The sequence below is a fragment of the Oreochromis niloticus genome, linkage group LG11, assembly GCF_001858045.2.
Source record: "Oreochromis niloticus isolate F11D_XX linkage group LG11, O_niloticus_UMD_NMBU, whole genome shotgun sequence".
In the NCBI taxonomy this organism is placed as follows: Eukaryota; Metazoa; Chordata; class Actinopteri; order Cichliformes; family Cichlidae; genus Oreochromis; species Oreochromis niloticus.
Window position 1 is genome coordinate 31,853,871 of NC_031976.2, and position 23,961 is coordinate 31,877,831.

Consider the following 23,961-nt stretch of genomic DNA (forward strand, 5'->3'; position numbering starts at 1 on the left):
ATGCAGGTTTAATCATGTAAAGACATTTTATATTCAACATCTTAAATTATATTTCAACTGTCTTATCTACAGAAAATGTGGCCTTACGGGGAAGAGCAACCCAGTCAAAACAATTCAATCATCAGCTGGCAGATGCCAACAATGCCATTGATGGAAACCGTGAATCTGACTATAATGCTGGATCATGTGCCTGCTCTGAAAAACAGACCAACCCCTGGTGGAGAGTGGACCTGTTGGATTACTACATTGTCACCTCTGTGATCATCACTAACAGAAGAGATTGCTGTCCAGAAAGGCTCAATGGGGCAGAAATTCACATTGGCAACTCTTTACAAGATAATGGTGCTGGAAATCCGGTGTAAGTAAATGTAATGGATTATTCAAAACTAAAAAATCAAACAAAAAAACTACTGAAATGATGCCAGACACACACACACACACACACACACACACACACAAAACTATATTTTAGTGACTTCGTTGAAGACATCAAGAATATAATAATAAGTTAATAGGTACAGAAGAGATTTCTGTCTGTCTTTTTATATATCAGCATATTTTTCATTTAACATTGAACTAATTTATACCTTCAACTTGGTTGATACTGTTGAGTCTGTTGCACTGTTCAAAGATCATCTGGAAGTTCTAAAACAGAAAAAAATGTTTAAATACTTATTTAGCTTGCTTTCCTATGCGTTCAGAATATGTTGTCAATTTCTGAATTTTGGTAACAAAGCTACAGTCCTTTAATGTAGAAACTTTAGGCCTGTATCTATACACCACCTAAAATGAGAGGTCCTAAATATAAAGTTTGACATACTTATGATATCATTTTTTGCTATTAGCTATATTTTAGTTGCATTGACAACATGTTAATGTGCTGGTATAAACAGTAGAAATACCAAACTAAACAAAAATATATATTTCATTTATAAATGTGAGTAGAAAGTAGAGAGTTTCATGCTGTATAATTAATTGAAATCTTTAAATTTGATGATGTACTGTATGTTAGTTTGTGTTACCACGGTGAAGCAGCGGTAAGTGCCTGACAGCAGGAAGGATTTAAACCTGTTCATTGATTGGGGATTTTTTAGAATGCTAGTAAACTTGTGATGCTAAATGGGAGATGGGCAAGAATGTGAGTGTGACTGGTTTGTGTAGGTTGTTACCTTAGTGTTGGACTGGTAATCTGCTCAAGGTGCACACTGTCTCTTCCAAAAGCCAGCTTGGACTGCCTTCACCTAAATCCATGAATATAACTGGATATGTATGTGGTAGCTGATCAATGGATAGATATTAATTTTTTTGTACAAGTATTACCATTCAAAAGAAAAATATGAGCTCACTCCTTTTTCTCTCTTTTAGGGTTGCAGTAATTTCTCACATCCCAGCAGGCAGGTCTTTAACAATTACTTTTACCAGACTTGTGGAGGGACGTTATGTAACTGTGGTTCTACCTGGTATCAATAAATACCTTACACTCTGTGAAGTAGAAGTCTTTGGCTATCGTGTCCCAACTGGTGAGTATGGTACTGCCACCTTCTCTCAGTTTTGGGTTTTTTTGGGGGGGTGGGGGTGGGGTTATTGGTGGAATGATTGTACATCATACATCTTTAACAACTTAAGTAAAACAAACAAAAATTGACACAAGTTTGAATAATATTTGCATTTTCTCTAATCCACACAGTATTAGAGAAAATACAAAAATATACATACATCAAAAGTATACATACAGGCTCAAATATCCAATAGCGAATTATACCATAACCAGATGCTTTTGATATCCGTCAGAAATTTTTATATTGTTGAGTTTAGGGCTTTTGGTTTTGGGTTTGGGTTTTAGAGTTGTTGATTTTGGAGGAGGAGCTTCTTTCTTGGTCAGCACCCTCTCAGTCCATGTGGTATCAAACTCGCTTCACTGTTGACAATGATTCTGGTGTTTCAGCAGATTCTAGTTCGTGGCAGGTGTAGCCAATTCTTGATTTTTTAAGTCATTAAAGATGTATGCTGTGCCATCATCCCACCCTGGAAAATAGAACAGTTCAGTACAGTGAGTGTTACTATAGTTGATAATGAACATCTTAAAGTTCCAAATGTTAGAAAAGGAAATATGATGAAGAAAACAGAGAAGAATGATTTATATATTTGTTAGGAATTACAATATAACACTACTACTGTTAAAGCATCTTTTAAGCTTTGTGGTAATGATCCACATAAACAACAGAAACAACAGACATTCAAACAACTTTATAGAACATTTCAGTCTTTTAGCACACCTTCTCATTAATACTGTAAAAAGTAACAATGTGCTTATAGTTGTGAATTTCGGGTTCAAGAGATACTCAGGGCAGAGCTCCTTAATTCTGCAGAAAGCATTAATTAGGCGTCAGTACTGATCTTTGCAACTGTGTCATTGTGCAGGAGAGAACCTAGCAATCCAAGGAAAAGCCACACAGTCTTCACTACATTCAATAGGCGTTGCCTATAATGCCATAGATGGCAGTCGTGCCAACAACTGGAACCAAGCTTCATGTAGTCATACAAATGCCGACTTCACCCCCTGGTGGCGACTGGACCTGGGCAAAGCCCATAAAGTGTTTTCTATTAATATAACCAATCAAGGAGATGGTGTTCCCCAACGAATCAATGGAGCTGAAATTCGAATCGGAAATTCTCTAGACAACAACGGCAACAATAATCCCAGGTAGTTTACAGTTTAAAAAATTAACTTAACTTTCATCAATGACGATCTTGGTGAAGTAGTATCCTAAAGTGTTAGTTTGCTTGGTTTTTCAATAACAAAATCATTTCTCTTCTGAAAGGTGTACTGTGATCTCAAGCATCCCTGCAGGTTTCACTGAAAACTTTCAGTGTAACGGGATGGACGGTCGCTATGTCAACATTGTCATCCCTGGAAGAAGTGAGCATCTGATTCTGTGTGAGGTGGAGGTGTACGGTTCCAGATTGGATTAGCTATGAGGATGCTGAAACTGTTTAGCTTAGGGTGATGCATTTGTGCAGATTCATGTTGCATTAAAGATTTTGGTTCCACATATTAGAGTTTCATTATTATAAAGAATAGTAACATAGTTGGGGTAACATTTATTCTGCATTATTCCATTTTTGACCAATGTGAGGCGGAAGAATTTCAAAACAAGTTGAAAGACATTAACGATTACATTGAATATCAATGTTATAACAGCTAGTGGTAGTAAAAAGTTGCCTTAAACAACCTGCTGTACCAGTTACAATTATATGGAGTTATTTTGTTTGTGCCTGCTGATACTGGAGTAAAGAGGCAATTTTTTAATAAAAAAAAAAACTAATCAAAATAATGATCAAATATGATAAACGTCAACTTTACTATTGAATTTGATTACAACAACAGGTTTAAGTCCCTAATAATAATAATATTCATATTCATATTATTATTATTCTTATTATAATATTTATAATTCATAATAGTCATAACAAATGACAATAACATTTTAAATACAAGTTTTATAAAAATTTGTCTCAACTTTCAAATTTTTTGCATTCTATGTTTCTTTTTTGTTGCTTGTTTGTTGTTGTTTCTTGTCAGTTTCTTGCTTTGCTTTTTTTTAGCTGCTGAGTTGTTTATTTTGACTTAAGTGAAAATGTACATTTCTAATAGCAAACTTTTTTATGACTGCAGATCAATATTGACTATTTCTTTCTGAAATAAACTGAATCAATAAAAAATATTGGTTGGTAAATGGCCTGTATTTGTATAGCGCTTTACTAGTCCCTAAGGACCCCAAAGCGCTTTACACGTCCAGTCATCCACCCATTCACACACTGGTGACGGCAAGCTACATTGTAGCCACAGCCACCCTGGGGCGCACTGACAGAAGCGAGGCTGCCGGACACTGGTGCCACCGGGCCCTCTGACCACCACCAGTAGGCAACGGGTGAAGTGTCTTGCCCAAGGACACAACGACCGAGACTGTCCAAGCCGGGGCTCGAACCTGCAACCTTCCGATTACAAGGCGAACTCCCAACTCTTGAGCCACGATCGCCCCCGAACCGGTTGTAATGTTTTTTTGTTTTTTTGTTTCTTTTTAAACAGAACAACCTTAAACTAAAATGATTTAGCTTGTTTAGTTGGCGGGGCCACTGGAGTCTAACCACCACACACCTAAGTCTGTTCATCAATAAATGATGTTCATTCTTTCGAATTATATTTCCTTTTTGAACTATTCGCCTGCTGTGTTTGTCAGTATTACAAAGACTTTGGACGCTGTGATGACTAGAATAGCAGGTTTAAAACTGAAAACAACCACTGTATGACCATGATGGTTATGGTTTCTATCCATTGTTTCTTTATAGGTTGGACTGTTTAAATTCTGTTCAGTGGGCACTAACAGGGTCAAAATGAGCCAAGAAAATTCTGACCCTATCATCCGTATCTCACACCAGGAACTGAGACTCATCAGAGCAGACAACGTATTTCCAGTCTTCTTTTATCCAACTTTCATGAGTTGGTGCAAACTGCTGTAGTCCATCTGTTTTAAGGTTCAATATGTTCTGCATTCAGAGATGCTATTCTGAATACCTTCATTGTAATGAGAGTATTTTTGAGTTACTGCTGCCTTTTTTATCAGCCTAAAGCAGTCTGACCATTTAAATGTCTGATTACATCTTGAGTAATAAGTAGGAGGATATTGCTAAATAACCAGAAAAAACATCAGTGATGTGAGAACTGCTTTACTAATTCTTGAAAATGTAATTCACAAGTGAGGAAGTGAAACAATTGTGCATGGGCACAAACCAGTAGGAAGTAGTTTTGAGGAGAATATGATTGTGATTTCTGATGATTGGTTAGTTGTTGTTCAGCAGAGGCGGAGCTGCATATACATATAAAACACACACACAGAGAAACAACATCAGTAGGAGCACTTCTCTTTTACTGAATCATCAGTTTCCAGGAAGAAGCATCTGCTCAGTCTGGATACTCAAGTAACACATTTCATTTCTTTTCTTGAAACTGATTGTCTTTATTATGTTTCTGTATTTTCAGTTTAAATATAGAATTAGTTTTCTTTTTTGCTTAAAGCTCTTTTTTGTATAACTTGTAGTTCATATTTTCAGTGTGTAATTTATGATTATGTTAAAATCCACATTCACAAAAAAACAACTTTGATGTAAAAAAAAAATACATAAACTAATTCAGAACTGAAGATCTGAAGAGTAGTAATCCTGTTCATGGAAAGACCCTATTGAAGCTTTAAAGCCACTTTTTTATTTATAGAGAATTCCAATGTTTTCAATGGAAAAATCAGTGCTTTGCAGCTTTAAGTGAATGGGTGATGTACAGGCCATTGACATATAGTTTGTAGTGGTTGTGGTCACATTAACATTTTCCCAGTGTCTTTCAAGTGTCTACCACACTGCATTTCACTTCTGACCAACAAAACACCAGTGCACATTTGTGTTTTTGCATAAAAGTTTCTTTCACAAAGTTTCTTTTCCTACAATAACTTTGATCCTAGCTATTTCACTTTAAATGTGGTGCTTAAATACTTTGACACAGGAACCAGTAATAAATTAAATTTGCTATAAAATATTGTTTACTAATAAAAATACTATCTTTCTCAAATTCAACAGAATGATGAAACTGAATGTTTTCCTTCTGCTACTCCTCCTAGGAATAAGCTCGGGTTCCACTTATCGTAAGTGTGTGAGATATCTTAAATATAAAAACACCATATGATTTAGTAAAAAATACTAGGCAGAGTAATTTTTGAGCTTGTGTAATGTGTATACAGTAAAAATAAATTTTACTGAAAGGAGGGGGTTGCAAGTCAGTTGTGTTATAAAAATCATACTTTTTAATTTGCCATAAAATAAACAGATCACAACATGGAAATACACATTCCCAAAAATGTCTGCCACAGAAATGATGCAAATACAACAAACAAAACTCTTATATGCTTATAAGGCATCTTTACAAACTGTGCCTGTGTTGTTAGTGGATTATTGGGGACATCAGATACCTGCTCTGAGCCTTCTAGTTTGTAATAGTGATGTACAAGTTGAGAAATGATGTCAGGAGTCTCGGTGGACTATGATATTCGCAGATGAGACTGTGATGTGTATTGAGAGTAGGGAACAGATAGAAGACAACCTGGAAAGGTAGAAGTATGCACTGGAGAGAAGAAAAATGAAAGTCAGCAGAAACAGGACAAAATACACGTGTGTGAATGAGAGGGTGATTTGTAACAGTGAAGCTGTAAGTTAGTTAGTGAAGGTCGATGACTTTAATTACTTGGCATCAGCCATTCAAAGCAACAGTTCAGAAGAGAGGTGAAGAGGAGATTGCAGGCAGGGTAGAAATGGATGAATGTCAGATGTGAAGGATAAAATCAAAAATCAAATCAAAATTTCTTTATATAGCACATTTTAAAAAGAACAATGTGGATCAAAGTGCTTCACAAATTAAGAGCAAGTAAAATAATTTACCAACAGTGAGACAACAGCAACACAAGACAAACATAGAAGCCTGCCAAATGATAATCAACTAACTTAAGTCAAGGCCAAAGTAAATAGATGAGTCTTTTAGTGAGATTTAAAAGACTGAATAGTATCAGAAGTACAAATGGCAATAGGGAGATTATTCCATAGTCTAGGTGCAGCGATAGCAAAGGCATGATCGCCTCTGGTTTTCAGCCTAGACCTGGGTTGCGTTAAGAGCATCTGATTAGAGTTCTGTTAAATAGCTAGGTGGCATATTATTAAAAATTTTATAAGTGAGTAAAAGAATTTTGAAATCAATACGGATAGCAGCTAGAGTGAAAGGAAAGGTGAAGCAGGTGAACGTATGCAGAAAAGGGATAATAAATATGCTAGACAAAGGATGCCGAATTGAGCTGCCAGGCCAGAGGAACTGAGGAGAACTACAGAGAAGATTCATGGATCCAGTGATGGAGGACATGCAGAGAATTGCATGAGAGGAGGATGTTAGGAATAAGATGAGATCGAGGCAGATAATCCACTTTGGCAACGTCAACGTCTACTCTGGTGTTACCTTGTTATCATTTGGCCGACTGTAACTCATCCGAAAACGCTGCAGCACGGCTCCTAACTGGAACGCATAAGCGAGATCACATATCTCCCATACTTGCATCATTACATCGGCTACCATTTAGTTTTTGAACTATTTTTAAGATTTAAACACTTGTTTTTAAGACGCTGCATGGACTAGCTCTTACATATCTTTCTGATCTTCTAACCTGGTATACTCCTGCAAGATCTTTGAGGTCTGCGGACCAAATGCTACTAGTTGTCCCAAGGTCCAGATTAAAACACAGAGGAAACCGGACATTTCCGGTGACTGCTCCTAAATTGTGGAACACTTTGCCTTTCATATCAGGACCTTCCCAACACTGGATACTTTAAAAACCCATCTAAAGACCCAGTTTTAGTCTCTGGCTTTAAATCAGTATGTCTGTTACTACTGTTTTTATTATCTTATCATTCTATGATTCTATTCCCTTCTAACTTTATCCTATTTTATGTCTTCTGCTTTGACTATTGTACAGTACTTTGGTCAACAGATGTTGTTTTAAAAGTGCTATATAAATAAACTTGGACTTGAACAAAAGGAAGTTGCTAGTTAACTAGTGTAGGGCACCCCTGCAGCTCTGACACTAAATGCCTTTAGATTTTTTTAATATAAATTTGGATTTTTGGATTGTTGGTTTGCAGGGAAAATTGAAAAATTGGTTTTCTGCTTTCCTGGACTGAACTTTTCAAAGTCTTATTGCAGAATAAGTTACAGTCTCCTAGAAGACGTGACTTTATGAAGCATAATCAAAGCAACAACTTGCATTCACAACCTCTTTTATTTAGCTAGTTATGGAAAGCTCTTTTTTAATGTGCAATACTCACCATTTCAAAAACTGTCTTTGTTTGGATATTACTGTACTTTGTGTTTTGTCTGCTTAAATCTATTTAATTTTATTATGCATTGTATATTTTATATTCATTGTACATCTCTCATTTGCAGAAAATGTGGCCCTGCGTGGTAAAGCAACTCAATCAACCCGTTTAAATGATAACGCCCTGTCAGCTGCCCACAACGCGATTGATGGAAATCGTAATTCTGAATTTTCGGTTGGGTCTTGCACACACACTAATGAACAGACGAACCCCTGGTGGAGAGTGGACCTGCTTCAGTCCTACACAATCACGTCTGTCACCATCTTCAACAGAGGAGACTGCTGTCAGCACAGACTCAGTGGGCTGGAGATCCATATAGGCAACTCTTTGAACAATGAAGGTTTAGAAAACCCAAAGTGTGTAAATATAAAGGAGAAACAAATCATCAGCTATACTATGATTCTTTTTTCTTTAATTTTTGCATTTTTATGTTTGTAAGCATAAAAAAGTATTGTGGTGTTTACGTCTGCCTTTCTAAAAAGGGCAGACGTAAACACTGGTAATCACTGGTAGCAGGATTGGTTGCTGCAGGGCTGAATTTGTTAGCTGTCCATAGTCGGACCATTGGCATGCTATATAATACTACAACAATCAATTTGATTATAGCACCTACAATGATTCAATTATTGTAAAAATGCATCACAACTAAATTTATAGAGTAGTACAATATCTTGCTGCATTATTATCACACTGACCATAAAATGTTGTGAAATCTGCTGCTGTGGTAAACTCTATGTTTTTTTTCTCATACTTTCTGTAAGGGTTGGTACAATTTCTGAAGGACGTACAGGTGAATCCAAATTGACTTTTACCAATCAGGTGGAGGGACGTTATGTAACATTGACTCTGCCTGGTTCAAATAGGATCCTCACACTCTGCGAAGTTGAAGTCTATGGATACCCTGCTCCAACCCGTGAGAATTTATGCCACTATATATAATGCAATGGAAAAGTATTTGCCCCCTTCCTGATTTCTTAGGGGTTTTTTGTGTATTGGTCACACTTAAATGTTTCAGATCAGCAAACAAATTTTAATACTGGACAAAGATTACCAAGAACAGCAATCAAGCATTTTGTGATAACTGGATATGAAGAACTTTGGCCTACTCTTCTTTTCAGAATTTTTCAGTCACGTTGGAGGGTTTTCGAGCATGAGGGGCATGTTGAAGGTCATTTTCCAAAGCATCTCAAGCTGATTTAAGTCTAGACTAGGCCACTCAAAAACCTTCCATTGTTTTCTATGGAAGGTTATGGTGGTGGTGGAGGTGGTGGTGTGTTTCAAATCATTGTTCTGAAGCATAACCCAATTGTGCTTGAGCTTCATGGCATTAACTGATGTCCAGGCATTCTTCTTTAGGATTTTCTGGAAGAAAGCAGAATTTATGGCTCCATCAATTACAGCAAGTCTTGGGGATCATCAAGATATTTTTTTGGCAAACGTGAGATGAACTTTTGTGTTTTGTTTAGTCCGGTGTGGTTTTCACCTCCGAAGTCTCCCATGGATGCCATTTTTGCCCAGTTGCTTTCTTATCGTTGAACACTGACCTTAGCTGAAGTAAGTGAGGCCTGCAGTTCTGTAGCTGTTTTGTTTAGATCTTTTGTGACCTCCTGGATGAATCTGCGATGAGCTCCTAGAGTAATTTGATGGTTCACTGTTCCAGGTTTTCTCTGTTTGTGGATGATGAACCAGGGTTTGAAGGAGTCGCGTTGCCTTACAAATTATTTTGTAACCCAGTTAGGGTTACAACCCTTATTGTAACCCTAATTGCCTACCTTGTTAAATCATTTAACAAGGTAGGCAATAAGGGGCAGTTTGGTTTGGTTAGCATTACCACTTTAATAAATTAAATAACTTTTTAAAAATTGCATTTTGTATTGTCTCGGATTATCTTTTGATCTGGAATATTTAAGTAATCTAAGAAATCTGGAAGAGGCCAAATACTTTTTCATGACACTGTGAATAAATGTGGACTGCATGTAGCCTTACCTACAAGCTGTGGTATAAACCACAAAGTGTCAGGCTGATAAGCGGTGCTGCTGCAATAAAGGTTTAATCAAAATCTATTAATGCAAACTACAAAATTAGGGAAAAAAATATTTAATTTTGTTTTGTTGCACATGTACCGCAGCGCTTCGAGCTTATAATTGTGACTTAACAAACATGACAAACATCATACTTTTTTAAATTTGTTCTTTTTGCAGATGAGAATCTTGCACTCCAAGGAAAAGCCACACAGTCATCAAGATATTCATTTGGCATTGCATATAATGCCATAGATGGAAATCGTAACAGCAAATGGGAAGAGGCCTCCTGCACGCTCACACGAAAATCAATGAGCCCCTGGTGGCGACTTGATCTGCTCAAAACACATAAAGTGTTTTCTATTAGTATAGTAAATCAAGATTCTCACCCAGAACGACTCAATGGAGCCGAGATCCGCATTGGAGAATCTCTTGAAAACAATGGCAACAATAATCCCAGGTACTTCACATTTCATCATGGCATGTTTTAACAGCTTCTACTTCTACTCTTCTTCTTTCGACTGCTCCCTTTATTGGTCACCACAGTCAGTGTTGGGAAGGTTACTTTTACTACTTTTGTCTTCCACTATAGATTACAGAATACATGCCACAAAATGTAGTTTGTAACGTATTCCGTTAAGTTACTCAACGTGAGTAACGTATTCTGAATACTTTGGATTACTTAATATGTTGTCATGCTTTTTACAACTACATGAATGTACCTTTGCTGTGTGATTTATTACTATTGCTTAAGGCTACCCGCCACCAAGAGAACATTGTTAGCTAGCGTTAGCTGAGGTTACTTCATAGACTGCTTTCAGAACTGCACATGATTATTTGCAGCTAGCAGGTTGTTAATGCTATCCATCAAGTCTAACTGTCACAGTCAGCCCACTGACTGTGTGTAGAGTGAAGAAAAGGACTCAAATGGAGACCAAAAACAGAACGTGAAACGTGACTTGAATTAACAAAACAAGCCAATTATTATGGTTGGTAACAGACAAAATTAAGGCAAGGTGAACACTAAACTAAAACCTAAACTGGGAAACACTAGACAATGATATTATGACAAGACATGGACATGAAAACGAGCAAAACCTGAGCTGGACCATGGAATAACTGAATCTGATATGGCACGGACAAAGGAATGCAGACGGTCTGACAACGACTGAACGGAAACACACAGACTAAATACACACAGGAGGTGATCAGGGGAAGTGGAAACACACGGGGAAACAGCTGATATGAATGCACATAACAACGTCACAAGGGGAGAGTAAAACTAAACACACTGAACATAGGAACACAAGACCTCTTCAAAATAAAACAGGAAACCTATGAGACGCAGACATGACAACAGGAACTTGAAAACATAAGACTCGCAGATATGAAACACATGAAGGGCAAGGGAGACTTAAACACAGGGGTAGAAGACATAAGAGGCATCCAAAACATGAACTAAAATGGCAACCCATGAGACCACCAATGAGATTTAAGTGAGAAATTAAAGACGGAAAAAAACACACATAATACAGATTAACAAGAAAAAAAATTTTTTTTGTCAAGTTGTATAGTTACAAATTTACAAGAAAAAAATAATATAAACAGTTTTCATTTTAACAGCATATAGGCATGGTGATGGCCAACGTTTCAATTAATGAAATTAACAAATCAAATGTTCTGATCAGAATTAACTAAATCATTTTCCGTTTCTTCTGCCAGGTGTGCTGTGATCACAGGTATTGCAGGAGGTGCTGTTGCTGATTTCAAGTGCAATGGGACAGAGGGCCGCTACATTAATATCGTCATTCCTAAGAGAAATGAGTTCCTAAGTCTGTGTGAGGTCGAAGTGTATGGCTCGAGGCTAGATTAGGCCTAAAACAGCTAAATTTCTCTCTTTAACAAACACATAAAAAATAAATCACATCTTTAATATAACCATGAAAAAAATTGCATCTAATGAAAAAAGAGCCATAATTTGAACTTCTTTGTTATCCATCGTACAGCATAAGTGTTCAGTGACTGTAACATTTTACCAAAGAGTCCTGCAAGCACATCAGCTTTAATATTACTACTTAGCACATATACACAGATAACACTGTATATTAAAAAATGTTCCCATTACTGTTTAGTTAAAACAGCATTTTGTGACATCAGTGAAAAACAAACTTCAAAGTACATGATGCATTTACTGTCACATGTCGCAATAATAATGTCACAATGCATGTATTTGCTGAGAATGTGTTTACCGACCTTGTGGACTGTGTAAACTTCACTGAACTGTGTCATGTTCTTTTCTGTCAGAGAAAGGAGAAGTGATGAAAGAACTTGGCACATCTCAGTTCTGACTGAACTGTACTGTAGAATTTACAGTCATGTGAAAAAAAAAAGTATAAGAAAAATTACTTTCCAGTTTTTTTGACAACTAAATATTTAATCTTTATTGAATTTGAATTTATTGAAAGTGACTTTCAATAAATTTGGCATGATTAAACAACATCACAAGTGATTTTATTTTGTTAATATAATTTTTATTGTATTCTGCAAAAAATATAAATACATTTAATATTCTTGTGTGTAAAAACTAAGTACATATTTAGTCTTAGGAACAACTACACCTCTGTTTAAGAGAATAACTTTGTTCACTACATCACTGCCGTAGGATAGCTGTGTCATTTGAATTGTTTCTGTAGTTATTTTGATTGTTGGTGAAATTACTGAATGCACAATAGATGTAACTCTGTCACTGTCAATTTGATATGATGTGATTAGAGGATGTTCATAATAAATGTGTATCACTTGGTCGAGCTCACACACACACACACACACACACACACATATATATATATAAAACAGTATCAATAAATCACAAACTGAATATTTATCTTTGTTTTTAGACACCAAAATAGAGAAGTCACTGAGTATTTGTAATATGTAATTTGTTAATATTGTATATTAACACCCAGGCAAGTAAAAATGTAGCACTGAGCAGTTTTACTTGTTTTGTTCGCATTTGATAACGCTACATATGTTAAGGCCCAAAGTACATTCAGAGGTTTGCAACCTTTGCTATGACTAGCAGCATCAATGGTGGATGGGTTTAGGATTTCAGAAAAAGTTCCTTTCTACAGCTTGTATCTATGCAAAGTTGGTCCCAGATTAGGTTAGAATTAAACTAGAAACAAAACACTTTCACCTTCTTGCTCAGCTTTTTCTTCATCACGAGAGACACCACAGCTCCGATCTGTCTGTCCATCAAGTAATTTGCTTTGAAACCCAGGAAAGGTAAACTCCACACTGTCAAAAAAGAAATATGAGTGTCATTTTAGGGAGCATACAACAAATACTTTTTGTTAGGGCGTATAATCTTCCTGTTCAGGAGATAATAGGAGTTAATCCAAGTAATTACTTAATGTTTTCATTTCATTCAGTTATTTTAATCTGGTTTATAGATTTTTTTTCAGCATACTAAAAATGGACCTCTTCAAGCCCATTTGAATAAAAAATAGTGGAGTTATGTGACATATGAGAAAAGATTATATTAATCAGTATTGTTCACTTACAACATTTTTTTAATCAATTTAAGGTTAAACAAAAAAAAAAGAACTAAAAGAAAATGTGCTTATCTTCCAAAAGTGAAAACAATTCAAAGTAATCCCACACTTTTGAGCAATAGTGCATGATTAAATCTTGAGTAATAACTGGATATTGCAAAATAACCAGGAAAACATCTGTGGTCTGGCACACTGATTCGCGACAATGGCTAGAAATAGAATTCACAAGTATGGAAGTGAAACTGATGTGCATGGGACACAAACCAGTGCGAAGTAATTGGACAATGTTGAGAAGGAATATGATATATTTTCTGCTGAGGTAAAGGCACGAATGCACATAAAAAACAAAAGATAACAGAAATATCATCAGTAGCAGTTTTTCTGATTCACTGAAAGTCCCGGGGGAAACAGTATCTGCTTTGTTCGGATCTTCAGGTAAGACTTTTTATTTCTTGAAAAAAGATCTTGATACAAACTTCTCTTGAAATAAACCTCAGTGTGCAGCTTTCTCTTTTCTCACAGTCTGAATATAGAATGTAGACTATTACATCACCAATTTACAGCTGTCAACTTTTCTTTTTCTATTTTGAATTTCTGGTTAAATTTTTTTAGTTGTCAATTGCTTTTAGAGGCCAAACTACTTAAAAAAGAATCGAAGCTTACATCGACAGTTTATTCACGGCCGCATATTTTTTGGCAGCTTTCAACCATCCAATGGTGACTGTAGCATGTAGAGATATTTAGTAGTAGCAGAGCTCACAGAAAAATGCTATTTAGGTCATTTTGTTTAAAGATTTTTATATGTGTTTTTGCACAAAAGCTTCTCTTAACTGGTGTTAAATACGTAAAATACCTAAGAATTTATTTTCTGTTTCTTTTGAAACCAGAATGATGAAACGGAGTGTTTTCTTTTTGCTGCTCCTCCTGAGAACGACTTTGGTTTCCACTTATCGTAAGTGTGATGTTAGAGTCAGTGTGAGATGTGTGTCAGTTATGGTTTTGTGTAATAACATCCATCCATCTGTGGCATGCAGTTAGTGGGGTTAAGTTAATTGGTGATTCTAAATTGCCCATAATTGTTGTCTGTCTCTCTTTCTTAGCCCAGTGACAGGCTGGCAACCTGTCAATGGTGTACCCCACCTCTCCCCCTATGGTAGCTGGGATAGTCTGCCCCATGTTCTCATTCATTTTCAATTGACCTCCTAAATGTGATGTTAATTGAACCAAACACTGGCAAGGTTCAACATGCCGCCCACGCCGATTACCAGTCATGACTCACCTGTCAGTGGAGCCAGAATCCAGGAAAAGGTCACCAACATGTAGCCACACATCTGAAAGCATATTGATTTGCTCTCCTGATATTTAGACTGTAGTATTGATACTTTAACCTTCAACCTTTGCCCCCCCCCCCCGTGCGCGGCCTGATACACCCACAAAGCCAAGTCCTCCTCAAAAAAAGTGTAAATCCAGCAAGCAAACAACAAACCAAAAACTGCATGGTGTGCAGCATATTAGTCTTAGAACTAAAATGCCCCCAAAAGCCCAGAAATGCTTTTTATAAACTGTATGTTATTCTTGTTATCTAAAGTAAGTCCAGCTACTGCCCCTTCCCCAACAATCCTACTATCTTTTTGGCATTTAAAATGAGGGTGGCTCTAAATGAAGAGGAGCTCAGACAGGTTGTTTCAGAGAGTGTATGAATGGAGGGGCTGCGACGAGGCCTGGTCACCATGTTGTCATCATGTATCAGATACTGTTAACTGTCACCAGTGTCCAATGTCAACATACAACACCATCAGGTAGACTGTGGAGCACATTCTATTTGGAGCGTTGTCTTATTCACTTTATTTACACTTGTTTGTTTCAATGATGCTTTTTACTTTAACTATTTTCTGCCAGATTACATACAAGAGCCAACTAGCCTGAGGTCAAAATTACAAAAAACTGTAATAGTAGTAGAACCTTTTTTGTTGTTGTTGTTTTCATTTGATCTTTTTTATACATTGTAACGGTCTAATTCACAGAAAATCTGGCTACGCGTGGTAAAGCAACTCAGTCAACCTGTTACCCGCATCCCAGGGCATCTGCCCTCAATGCAATCGATGGAAACCGTAATTCTGACTTTATGGCGGGGTCGTGCACACACACTAATGAACAGACCAATCCCTGGTGGAAAGTGGACCTGCTTCAGTCCTACATCATCACGTCCATCACCGTCACTAACAGAGGAGACTGCTGTCATGAAAGGCTCAACGGGCTGGAGATCCACATTGGCAACTCTTTGGACAATGACGGTTTAGATAACCCAAAGTAAGTAAATATAAACAAATACGGAATTATCAGCAATATTGTGATTCTTTTGTTTTTCTTTTGCTCTTTCCTCTGCATTTTTCTCATCTTATCTCTGCAATATTTGGTTATTTTTTTTAATTTTTTTAAAGATATAAGAAGATAGTCTCCTTATTTATAGCCAACAACACAAACCGACAAGCAAACAAAAAACAGCAATCTTTATATTTATAGGTTTTTTGTATATGAATTTGTATATATATGGAAAATGTTGTCTGTTACAGATAGTTAAAGGCACAAATAATACTATAAAAATACATTCCAACTTGATTTATAGGCTAAAAAAATCGAATATACTGTTGAGTAGGCCTGGATTTGTTGCATTACCATGCTGGAAATTAAATGTCCTGACCTCTGCTGCTGTAAACTATTTATCTCTCACATTTTCTGTTAGGGTTGGTAGAATTTCTCAAATTCGTTCGGGCAAATCCTCCAATCTGACTTTTACCAATCGTGTGGAGGGACAGTATGTAACTTTGACTGTGCTCGGTTCACAAAGGATCCTCACACTCTGCGAAGTGGAAATCTATGGATACCCTACTCCAACTGGTGAGAATATAAGCTATTATATCATTTAATGTGGAAAGTAATCAATCTATGAGCAAGCTGTGGTATAAACTCAAAATCTTAGGTTGATAAGAGTTAATATCACTTTATGACTGCAAATGATGAAACTGAAAAAAAAAATCAACTTTTCGCTTTATCATAATTTGCTACACACAACAAACATCACAGTTACTCTTTTAAATTTGTTCTTTTTGCAGAGGAGAATCTTGCACTCCAAGGAAAAGCCACACAATCCTCACTGTATGCATTTGGCAATGCATTTAATGCCATAGATGGAAATCGTAACAGCAAATGGGAAGATGCCTCCTGCACTCTCACACAAAAATCAATGAGCCCCTGGTGGCGACTTGATCTGCTCAAAACACATAAAGTATTTTCTATTAATATAGTAAATCAAGATTCTCTTCCAGAACGACTCAATGGAGCCGAGATCCGCATTGGCGATTCCCTTCACAACAACGGGAACAACAACTCCAGGTAGTTTCATTTTTAGCTATGCCCGTGCTGCATTTCAACACATCTTACATCTACTGCAGTCTATTGCTGATAAATGCAATGTATATCATGCACTTATTTTCTTAACCCTTAGATGCATAAGTGGGTCAAAAATGACCTGCATTCATTTCCCAATAAATTTCATGGGAACGTTTGATTCTTATATCACTCCTTATGAAGATTACTTTGCACAGCAAGCACTAACAGACAGCATTCATTCAGCGTTCAGACAGAGATTCACCCCCTGTGATGTGATGTGTCACTGACAAACAGCTTGTGCCACTCAGGGGTAGGTTTGAATTTCTACAGTAGATCCCAAACAAGGGATCTACTGTAGAAATCAAGTATGGCCTAAAGATCTTCTGGGTTTGTGATGCATGCATCCCCTATCTGACGTTTGGAATGGTTTACACAGGGAGACAAACAAGGGTAGAGGTTCAGAAGAATCTGGAGGAAAACATTGTCCAGCAGTTGTGCAGTAGACTGAGAAACACAAGACACAACATCACCATAGATACCTTTAACTCCAGGGTGCCTCTTACGTAGTGTCTCGTGGGGACTCCACAATAGAATAAGGCAAACATCTTTCCTCCAATGAAGGCTTATGAGTCCTGTGAAGTTTATAGCACAGTCTGCATTCAATGGCAGCTTTAGCATGTTTAGCAAGAAAGGAATAACTGTTGTACTCCTGAGCAAGATGCATCACAACAAAGTGGTGGATAAAAATACCAGAAAGGGGGGGGGGGAAACACCCACAACTGATTACATTTAATTTCCAATTATTAAAATGGTTTAAAAATGTTAAATTAAAAAAGCGAAAAAAAAATAAAAAATATTTCAAACATTAAATCATTCTTGTGTGGACCAAAATATAAGACAAATGATTATTCTTAACCAAAATGACAGAAGTGGCATTAAAACACCGACCAGCTTATGGAAGAGTGTAGGGTCCAGTCACGCTTTTAAGGGTTAAGGCTTTACTAGTCTAACTCCCTCCCCTCTTGCATAAATGAGAAATCACTCTTAACGTCATCTGGCTCCAGATTTAGTAGTTACGCTTTTTACTGGTTTCATGCCAAGAAATCACACCCACCTCCAGTGAGATGTTTTAGAAATTATTTTAAGGTTTCACTGATCATGTTAAAGCACATCTCAGTATGGTCTGGTCTTGAATACGACAAGAAAAATTTCCAAAAGTCAAATAGCACTGTTGGATCAGAACATAGATAGATAGATTGATAGATCAATAGATAGATAGAACTTATCTGGCATACATGGGAGTAGACTACGATGCGATGTGATTTCATTCAAGTCACCTGACCAGTCATCCATCTGACCAGGATCTTCAAAGGACAGCCCTGGCCCACTGAACTCCACGGACAAATAATTTGTCCTGACTGGGATTAACAAATTTAATTTCTGTTTCCTCTGATAGGTGTGCTGTGATCACAAGCATCGCTGGAGATGTTGTTGCTAAGTTCACATGCAATGGGATGGAAGGCCGCTATGTTAATATTGTCATTCCCAACAGAGAAGAGTTCCTGAGTCTGTGTGAGGTCGAAGTGTACGGCTCTAGGCTGGATTAAAAAACATAAAAACAAACAAGAAGTTTGCACACTGCAGAAGTTTAATATTAGGTATTTATTGCATGCCAACAAATGTTTGGCATGCAAACTTCCCAACCTGCTCTACCACCTGAGCTACAGGCACCCTCTGACTCTGCCCCTCGTTGTGGCAACGATGTGCATGGATATTTCATATGTATGCTACATTAGGACTGTTACAGTAAAATAATTACTTTGATTCTATGTAAAACATGAATCAAACTTTGCCTGAAGCTCTATTTTTGGCATTTCACAGCCAAGGCTTTCCCAAAGTTTTAAGTTAAAGTTTCACGCCCGAAACCGGGTTTCTATAGCCAAAAAAGCGCGATGTACTGTCCCGGACAGTAAAGTGACCCGGTCACTTAGCGTATTCTGGGATGCCCCATACCCCACAGGTTGCCAAACTGAACTAACCCTCTTCGCCGAGAGGTCAAGGCCGAGCGTCCCACGGCCAGGAGGGAGAGTCACCCCCGAGCTCCGCGCTTCTAAAGACTCCCAGAGTCCCGTCCTAAGATAATTTAATTAATTTGAAAACACCCCATAAAATCACACAAGCAATTCTATTGATGTCCAAGCCCGGCTTTATATTCAATCGAGACTTAACAGTCAACTTTCACCAATTACCTATCTTCTACGTGAGACTCGAACTCACTTTCACTGTTTTCCTTTTCCTTATTCACTTTACTCAATACTTGGGACTTGAACCCACTTAAAAACTTCCATTATCCTTATTTCAACTTCTCATGAGATTTTCTCCAAAATCAAAACAGACATTCACCAGTAATTTCAGTGAGCAGACTTTTAATTTTGTCAGTGTCCAATTTGGCACACTTTGGAATAATTCAACAGGTAGTGCCTCACCTTTTACACTGTAAAATCTAATTAGTTCCCAGAACTCAAAAAAATTATGGAAACTCGTTGCCTCAAAAAAATTGAGTAAAGCTTAGCTAAAAATGACTAAGTTAGGACAACTTATTTATTTTGAGTACTCTGTACAAGCTCATTTGTTCCCAGAACTCAAAAAAATTGGATCAAGTTTACGTAAGATGACCAAGTTAGGGCAACTTACTCATTTTGAGTACACTGTACAGCCTTGTTAGTTCCCAGAACTCAAAAAAATTATGGAAACTCGTTGCCTCAAAAAAAACTAAGTAAAGCTTACTTAAGACGACTGTTAGGACAACTTATACATTGCAAGTCTGCAGTATTAAGAATAACCTGATATTTCTGACTGTACAATACTAATTGTTTACCTACTGACAAACATGTTAAGTTCAACTAAATGAAAAAACAATTTGTGGTAACCTGAATATGATTAAAAATAATTAACAACAATTTTTGTAATGATGTTAAAATGAGTCCAACTTTTATTTTCAAACACAACAAAGTATAACAGCCAACATACTGAACACTGTTCTGCTGAACAACAAACAATTATATTGCCATCACTGTTATAATCTTACAATGAAACAAAGTCTCAGATGTAATTATTCTGAAAATAAGTTTAGGTCTACCACAAGTTTGTTTTGTACTTACATTACTTATATAATCAAAATAAAATATTTATTGTTCTGTCACAAGTGCAGTCTCTAATTTAAACAACACATTTGTTTTCCATTCCAACACATGAGCTGGAATGTTGTATTATTTTAAGGATGCTTGTTTCCAGTCCAGGCATTACTGCCTGAATGACTGTCATGGATCGAGGTGATCCAAATGTAGGTGCAGAAGAAAGTCTTTAACTTCCCTTAAGTACAGTGGCAGTGGATGTGGGTTGGAGATGCAATGAGCTTGAACCTGCAGGCGACCATCTTCACTGACCACACCATCTGTGACGGAGGACTCATCTCTCCTGGTGTCCTGCAAACAAACAATCATATTTTTTGGAACATGAACTTAATTGCTTTCTTAAAACATTTTTTTCTGCATTTGGTATAGAACAGACTCCAATTTAGACTATCTCAGGCTCCCTCCCCACCGGAGAGGTGACATTCAATGTCCCAACTGTCAGTCTGGATAACCCTGACCACCACCCAACACACAATAATGTCATGAAAGCATCATTTTAAAAAAGGGCTATGCAAACATGGCCAATAACTTTCATTCTAATGATGTGCAAAATGATTTTGGGCACAAAACAAATTTTGCTGTTAGAAAACTTGCAGACTTCACTATATACAGTGTAGACCCTCTAAACTAAGTTTGGGGGATGTGATCTTTCAAGAAATGCAGACCAAACTGTTGTTGTTTGTTTACTTACACAGCATGTCTTGTAGAATTAACTGTGGTCACCAGCAACAGCATAGTGCAGTCATATCTCAAGTCTAATAACAGAAGACAGGAAAAGATCAGTAAAGAAACAACTTCCCCAAACCAAAGCACAAATAAAACAATAAGTAAAACAGGCTGATCTAAAGTATGATTGAAGTTCAGCCTGATTAATATAAATGTCATTGACAGTTGCTAATATATTGGAAAACCAAAACACCACTGAGTTGATGTCTTTCTGTCCAACAACAGGAGTGCTGGTCCCGAGCCTCAAAGACAGTAAGAAGGAAGCAGAGGGAGAAAAAACAGAACATTTTTCAGAAACTGACTTGATCCTTAATGGTTGTGGAATCATTGTAACATAGAGTTTGCTTATGTTGTTAAATAAAGGCTAGATTTGATATTAATAGATGCCACAGATGTTCAAAAGCTGCCACAAAGCATGAAAAAAATGGACGTCTCCGAAAACGTCGGAGCATTTTTGCAAATATGTGATGTCTTGATAAATCGAGCAGATATTTGAAATTTACACAGCTACATTCTTGCCTGAAAATATCTTAAAAGTTTATTTTGTGACCCAGAAAAAGTAATAAGTTTTTCAGCGGCGCTCCTCCGCCATTGCCGAAGCTCCGACAACCGTGGCCGACAAATGCGATCCTCCTTTACCCCAGACTACCCTTTCTGGGTCACAAAATAACCTTTTAAGATATTTTCAGGCGACAATGCAGCTGTGTAATGCTCAAATATCTACTTAATTTATCAAAATATCACATATTTGCAAAAGTGCTTCCACGTTTTCGGAGAGCTCTGTTATCCACCCCCCACATCCCACACCTACCCCACCCCTAACGGCTGCACTTCCCGAAGAATTTTGTCTGGGCTCTTATCTCACTTATTTATTTCAAACAATCAACAGAAAATTTCACCGACATAGTTTTATGTAAGGTTTTTAAGGCTGTGGAGTTAATTTTTAAGTAACATGAGCCCAGCGGCAGCAGCAACGCTAGGCTAACACTAACTAGCTAGCAAGATTTTAAACCTGGTGCTAAACTAAGAGAAGCCACAAAATCAGTTTGAATAAGAGTAAACATTTACTCACCAAGTCAGTGTATCAGGTAAAGATCCACAGCAATGACAACAATAATATCTTGAGCTGACGCTTCTCCAGGTTTGCTCAACATATTCCATAAAAAATGCACCGTGAACATGCGGACTGATCCGAGAGGGAGGAGGACGGTAGTCACGTGGCATTTTCAAAACACATCTTTCATCCTTCCGCACTGAGAAGCAAAACTTCCAGCTTACTTAGTTTTTCTAAGTTAAGACAACTCAAATAAATGGAGTTTATCAGCGTTTTTGCATAAAAAGTACTGGTAACTTATTTAAATTGAGTTCTAATAACAAATTGATAAAAATTGAGTTCAGCCTATTTAATATTTTTAATTAAACACAATATTACATTTTACAGTGTAGATGTGCCGGCTTGCCCACTCACTTCAGACCACTGGCTCGCGCCTGTCCGTTCGACCACCTCGGACCGTCCAAGCCTCCAGATTCAATTTCCACCCCAGTACCACAGGACGAGCCCCCAAACTGTCACGAGTTCAAAATATTGGGGATGGATACATGGAGGAAAACCAAAATAACAACACTGGTCCGGCCGGGTCAAGTCAAACGATGATTTTAATGAACACACGTGTGGGAGATGAACACTGTACGCAGACAGCATCGATCTCTCACCGAAAACCACACAACAATAGTTTTTATGAAAATCAGGGTATTGGAACGCCCCCTCATGTGTAAGGTAGGTACAATACAATCAATGTTGACAACTTTTAACACATTAAAAGAACATCTTCTTCTTCCCGAGGCCAGATCCTTCCCAGTAATCTTCTAACTCTGCTTATCCCCTGGAACAAACAGTCTCTCCTGCAAGCATAATCAAACAGCTACAAGGCTTTGCAGATTGTTATTTAAATATTTGAACTCTCCCCTACACATGAGTTTAACTACTGCTTGTGTGTGTGCGTGTGTGCCTCGACCTCAGCATTCACTCTGTCTATAAGGACAGAGGCCAACTCTGCATGTGTGCAATAACCTAACTGAAACCATACATGTAATATGTTGAATAAATGTTCTAATCAAATGCCACTATTCAAAGCTTAATAAAAGAATATAAATGAATAAAGGATAATGATGAATAACATGGTATATGTGTTTTGTAAGTGTGTGCGGCCTTCTATGCTCTGAGCCACTTCCCTCAATAGATCAGCCAGACATCCCGCTGACTGTAGCTTTTAATCCTTACTGACTTGAGCACAACTCCATAAAAAGCACCAAGCGGCAATATGTATAAAGATGATCATGGCTACACCTGCAATGAAAGATTATATGATTATACTGACACCTGTAAGTAGAAGATTAACATGAGGTTATAACAATCACTGTAATACAAACGTTAATGTAATGTCAATAGCTTCAATAAATGCTTTAATGCCATGCTTATTATATGATTCTGATGCAATGATAAGATAACAGTAAAATACCTCCTCTCAGTTTCTTCTAACTGTTGATTGAAGTAAAACAATGTGATATTCTAGTATGTGACATTAGTGTGTAATTACAGTACATTTGATTTTTCGACGTCTCAATTCTCACTGGATGTTTTGGTTGTTTTTTTCGAAGTTTTGTCATAAGCATTTCATGTGCTGTCACAATCTCTGCTGCAAGAAAAGTCCGATTTTAATCACTGCTAAAATTAAATTATTTAAAAATTCCTGTTGTCCTTTCTAATTTTATCAGCTTTAGTCTTGATCATGACCCTTTTTTTTAAGCTGAAATTTCAATGCGGATCATCCAGAATGAGATTACCATACTGGGCCCAGGTTAACAACCACCACATCCTGTGCTGTTAAACCAACAGGGTTGCAGTGGAAACTTGGTAGTGTTGACCAAAGACAAAAGTAAGAAGAAATGGGAAAGATGTTTTTTCAGAAAGTGAGTGAGAAGGAAAGGTAGGAGTGTGGGGGTGAGAATAGAAACTTTAAAATATAGGAAGATGGAAAGAGCTGGCTGATATGACGGATAGATGACATCACTGTAGAGGTATGGAGGTATGGAGATGGACAGTGGACTTTTTAA

The 23,961-nt window shown here is 37.2% G+C and overlaps 3 protein-coding genes and 1 long non-coding RNA gene across 6 annotated transcripts in view; 3 read left to right on the top strand and 1 right to left on the bottom strand.

Annotated features, from left to right (window-relative positions):
• The window catches only part of LOC100693362 (pentraxin fusion protein-like), a 3,880-nt gene extending 491 nt beyond the window's left edge, over nt 1-3,389 (top strand). The window contains exons 3-6 of the mRNA XM_013274434.2: nt 73-358; nt 1,366-1,520; nt 2,422-2,704; nt 2,823-3,389. Coding sequence (XP_013129888.1) covers nt 73-358; nt 1,366-1,520; nt 2,422-2,704; nt 2,823-2,973 — 875 coding nt within the window. The 3' untranslated portion in view covers nt 2,974-3,389. The remainder of the gene's footprint in view (nt 1-72; nt 359-1,365; nt 1,521-2,421; nt 2,705-2,822) is intronic.
• The window catches only part of LOC100693091 (uncharacterized), a 23,526-nt gene extending 11,044 nt beyond the window's left edge, over nt 1-12,482 (top strand). The window contains exons 1-6 of one of the 2 annotated variants that reach the window (XM_003450261.5): nt 4,894-4,980; nt 5,629-5,693; nt 8,030-8,318; nt 8,724-8,875; nt 10,164-10,443; nt 11,706-12,482. In XM_003450261.5, the coding sequence (XP_003450309.1) occupies nt 5,630-5,693; nt 8,030-8,318; nt 8,724-8,875; nt 10,164-10,443; nt 11,706-11,856 (936 nt within the window). In that variant the 5' untranslated portion in view covers nt 4,894-4,980; nt 5,629 and the 3' untranslated portion in view covers nt 11,857-12,482. Of the gene's footprint in view, nt 1-4,893; nt 4,981-5,628; nt 5,694-8,029; nt 8,319-8,723; nt 8,876-10,163; nt 10,444-11,705 lie in introns of those variants that run through there. The other variant, XM_025911598.1, reaches the window with a different exon arrangement.
• Nucleotides 8,882-11,698, bottom strand: LOC112848224 (uncharacterized). Its single transcript, XR_003222235.1, has 3 exons — nt 11,082-11,698; nt 10,139-10,318; nt 8,882-9,324 (listed from the first exon to the last, which is right to left on the bottom strand). It is a non-coding gene; the product is annotated as an uncharacterized LOC112848224 (long non-coding RNA).
• A 1,194-nt stretch (nt 12,483-13,676) lies between the features above and the next one.
• LOC100692815 (fucolectin-6) lies at nt 13,677-19,101 on the top strand. 2 transcript variants are annotated; one of them, XM_005455136.4, is made up of 6 exons: nt 13,677-13,972; nt 14,425-14,489; nt 15,562-15,847; nt 16,386-16,435; nt 16,651-16,930; nt 18,384-19,101. In XM_005455136.4, exons 2-6 carry the CDS (start codon nt 14,426-14,428, stop codon nt 18,532-18,534), a joined length of 831 nt encoding a protein of 276 aa, XP_005455193.1. In that variant the 5' UTR covers nt 13,677-13,972; nt 14,425; the 3' UTR covers nt 18,535-19,101. The 2 variants fall into 2 exon arrangements, with proteins under 2 accessions (XP_005455193.1, XP_003450308.1); XM_003450260.5 differs by having other exon boundaries at nt 13,688-13,972; nt 16,281-16,435.
• The last annotated feature ends 4,860 nt before the right edge of the window (nt 19,102-23,961 follow it).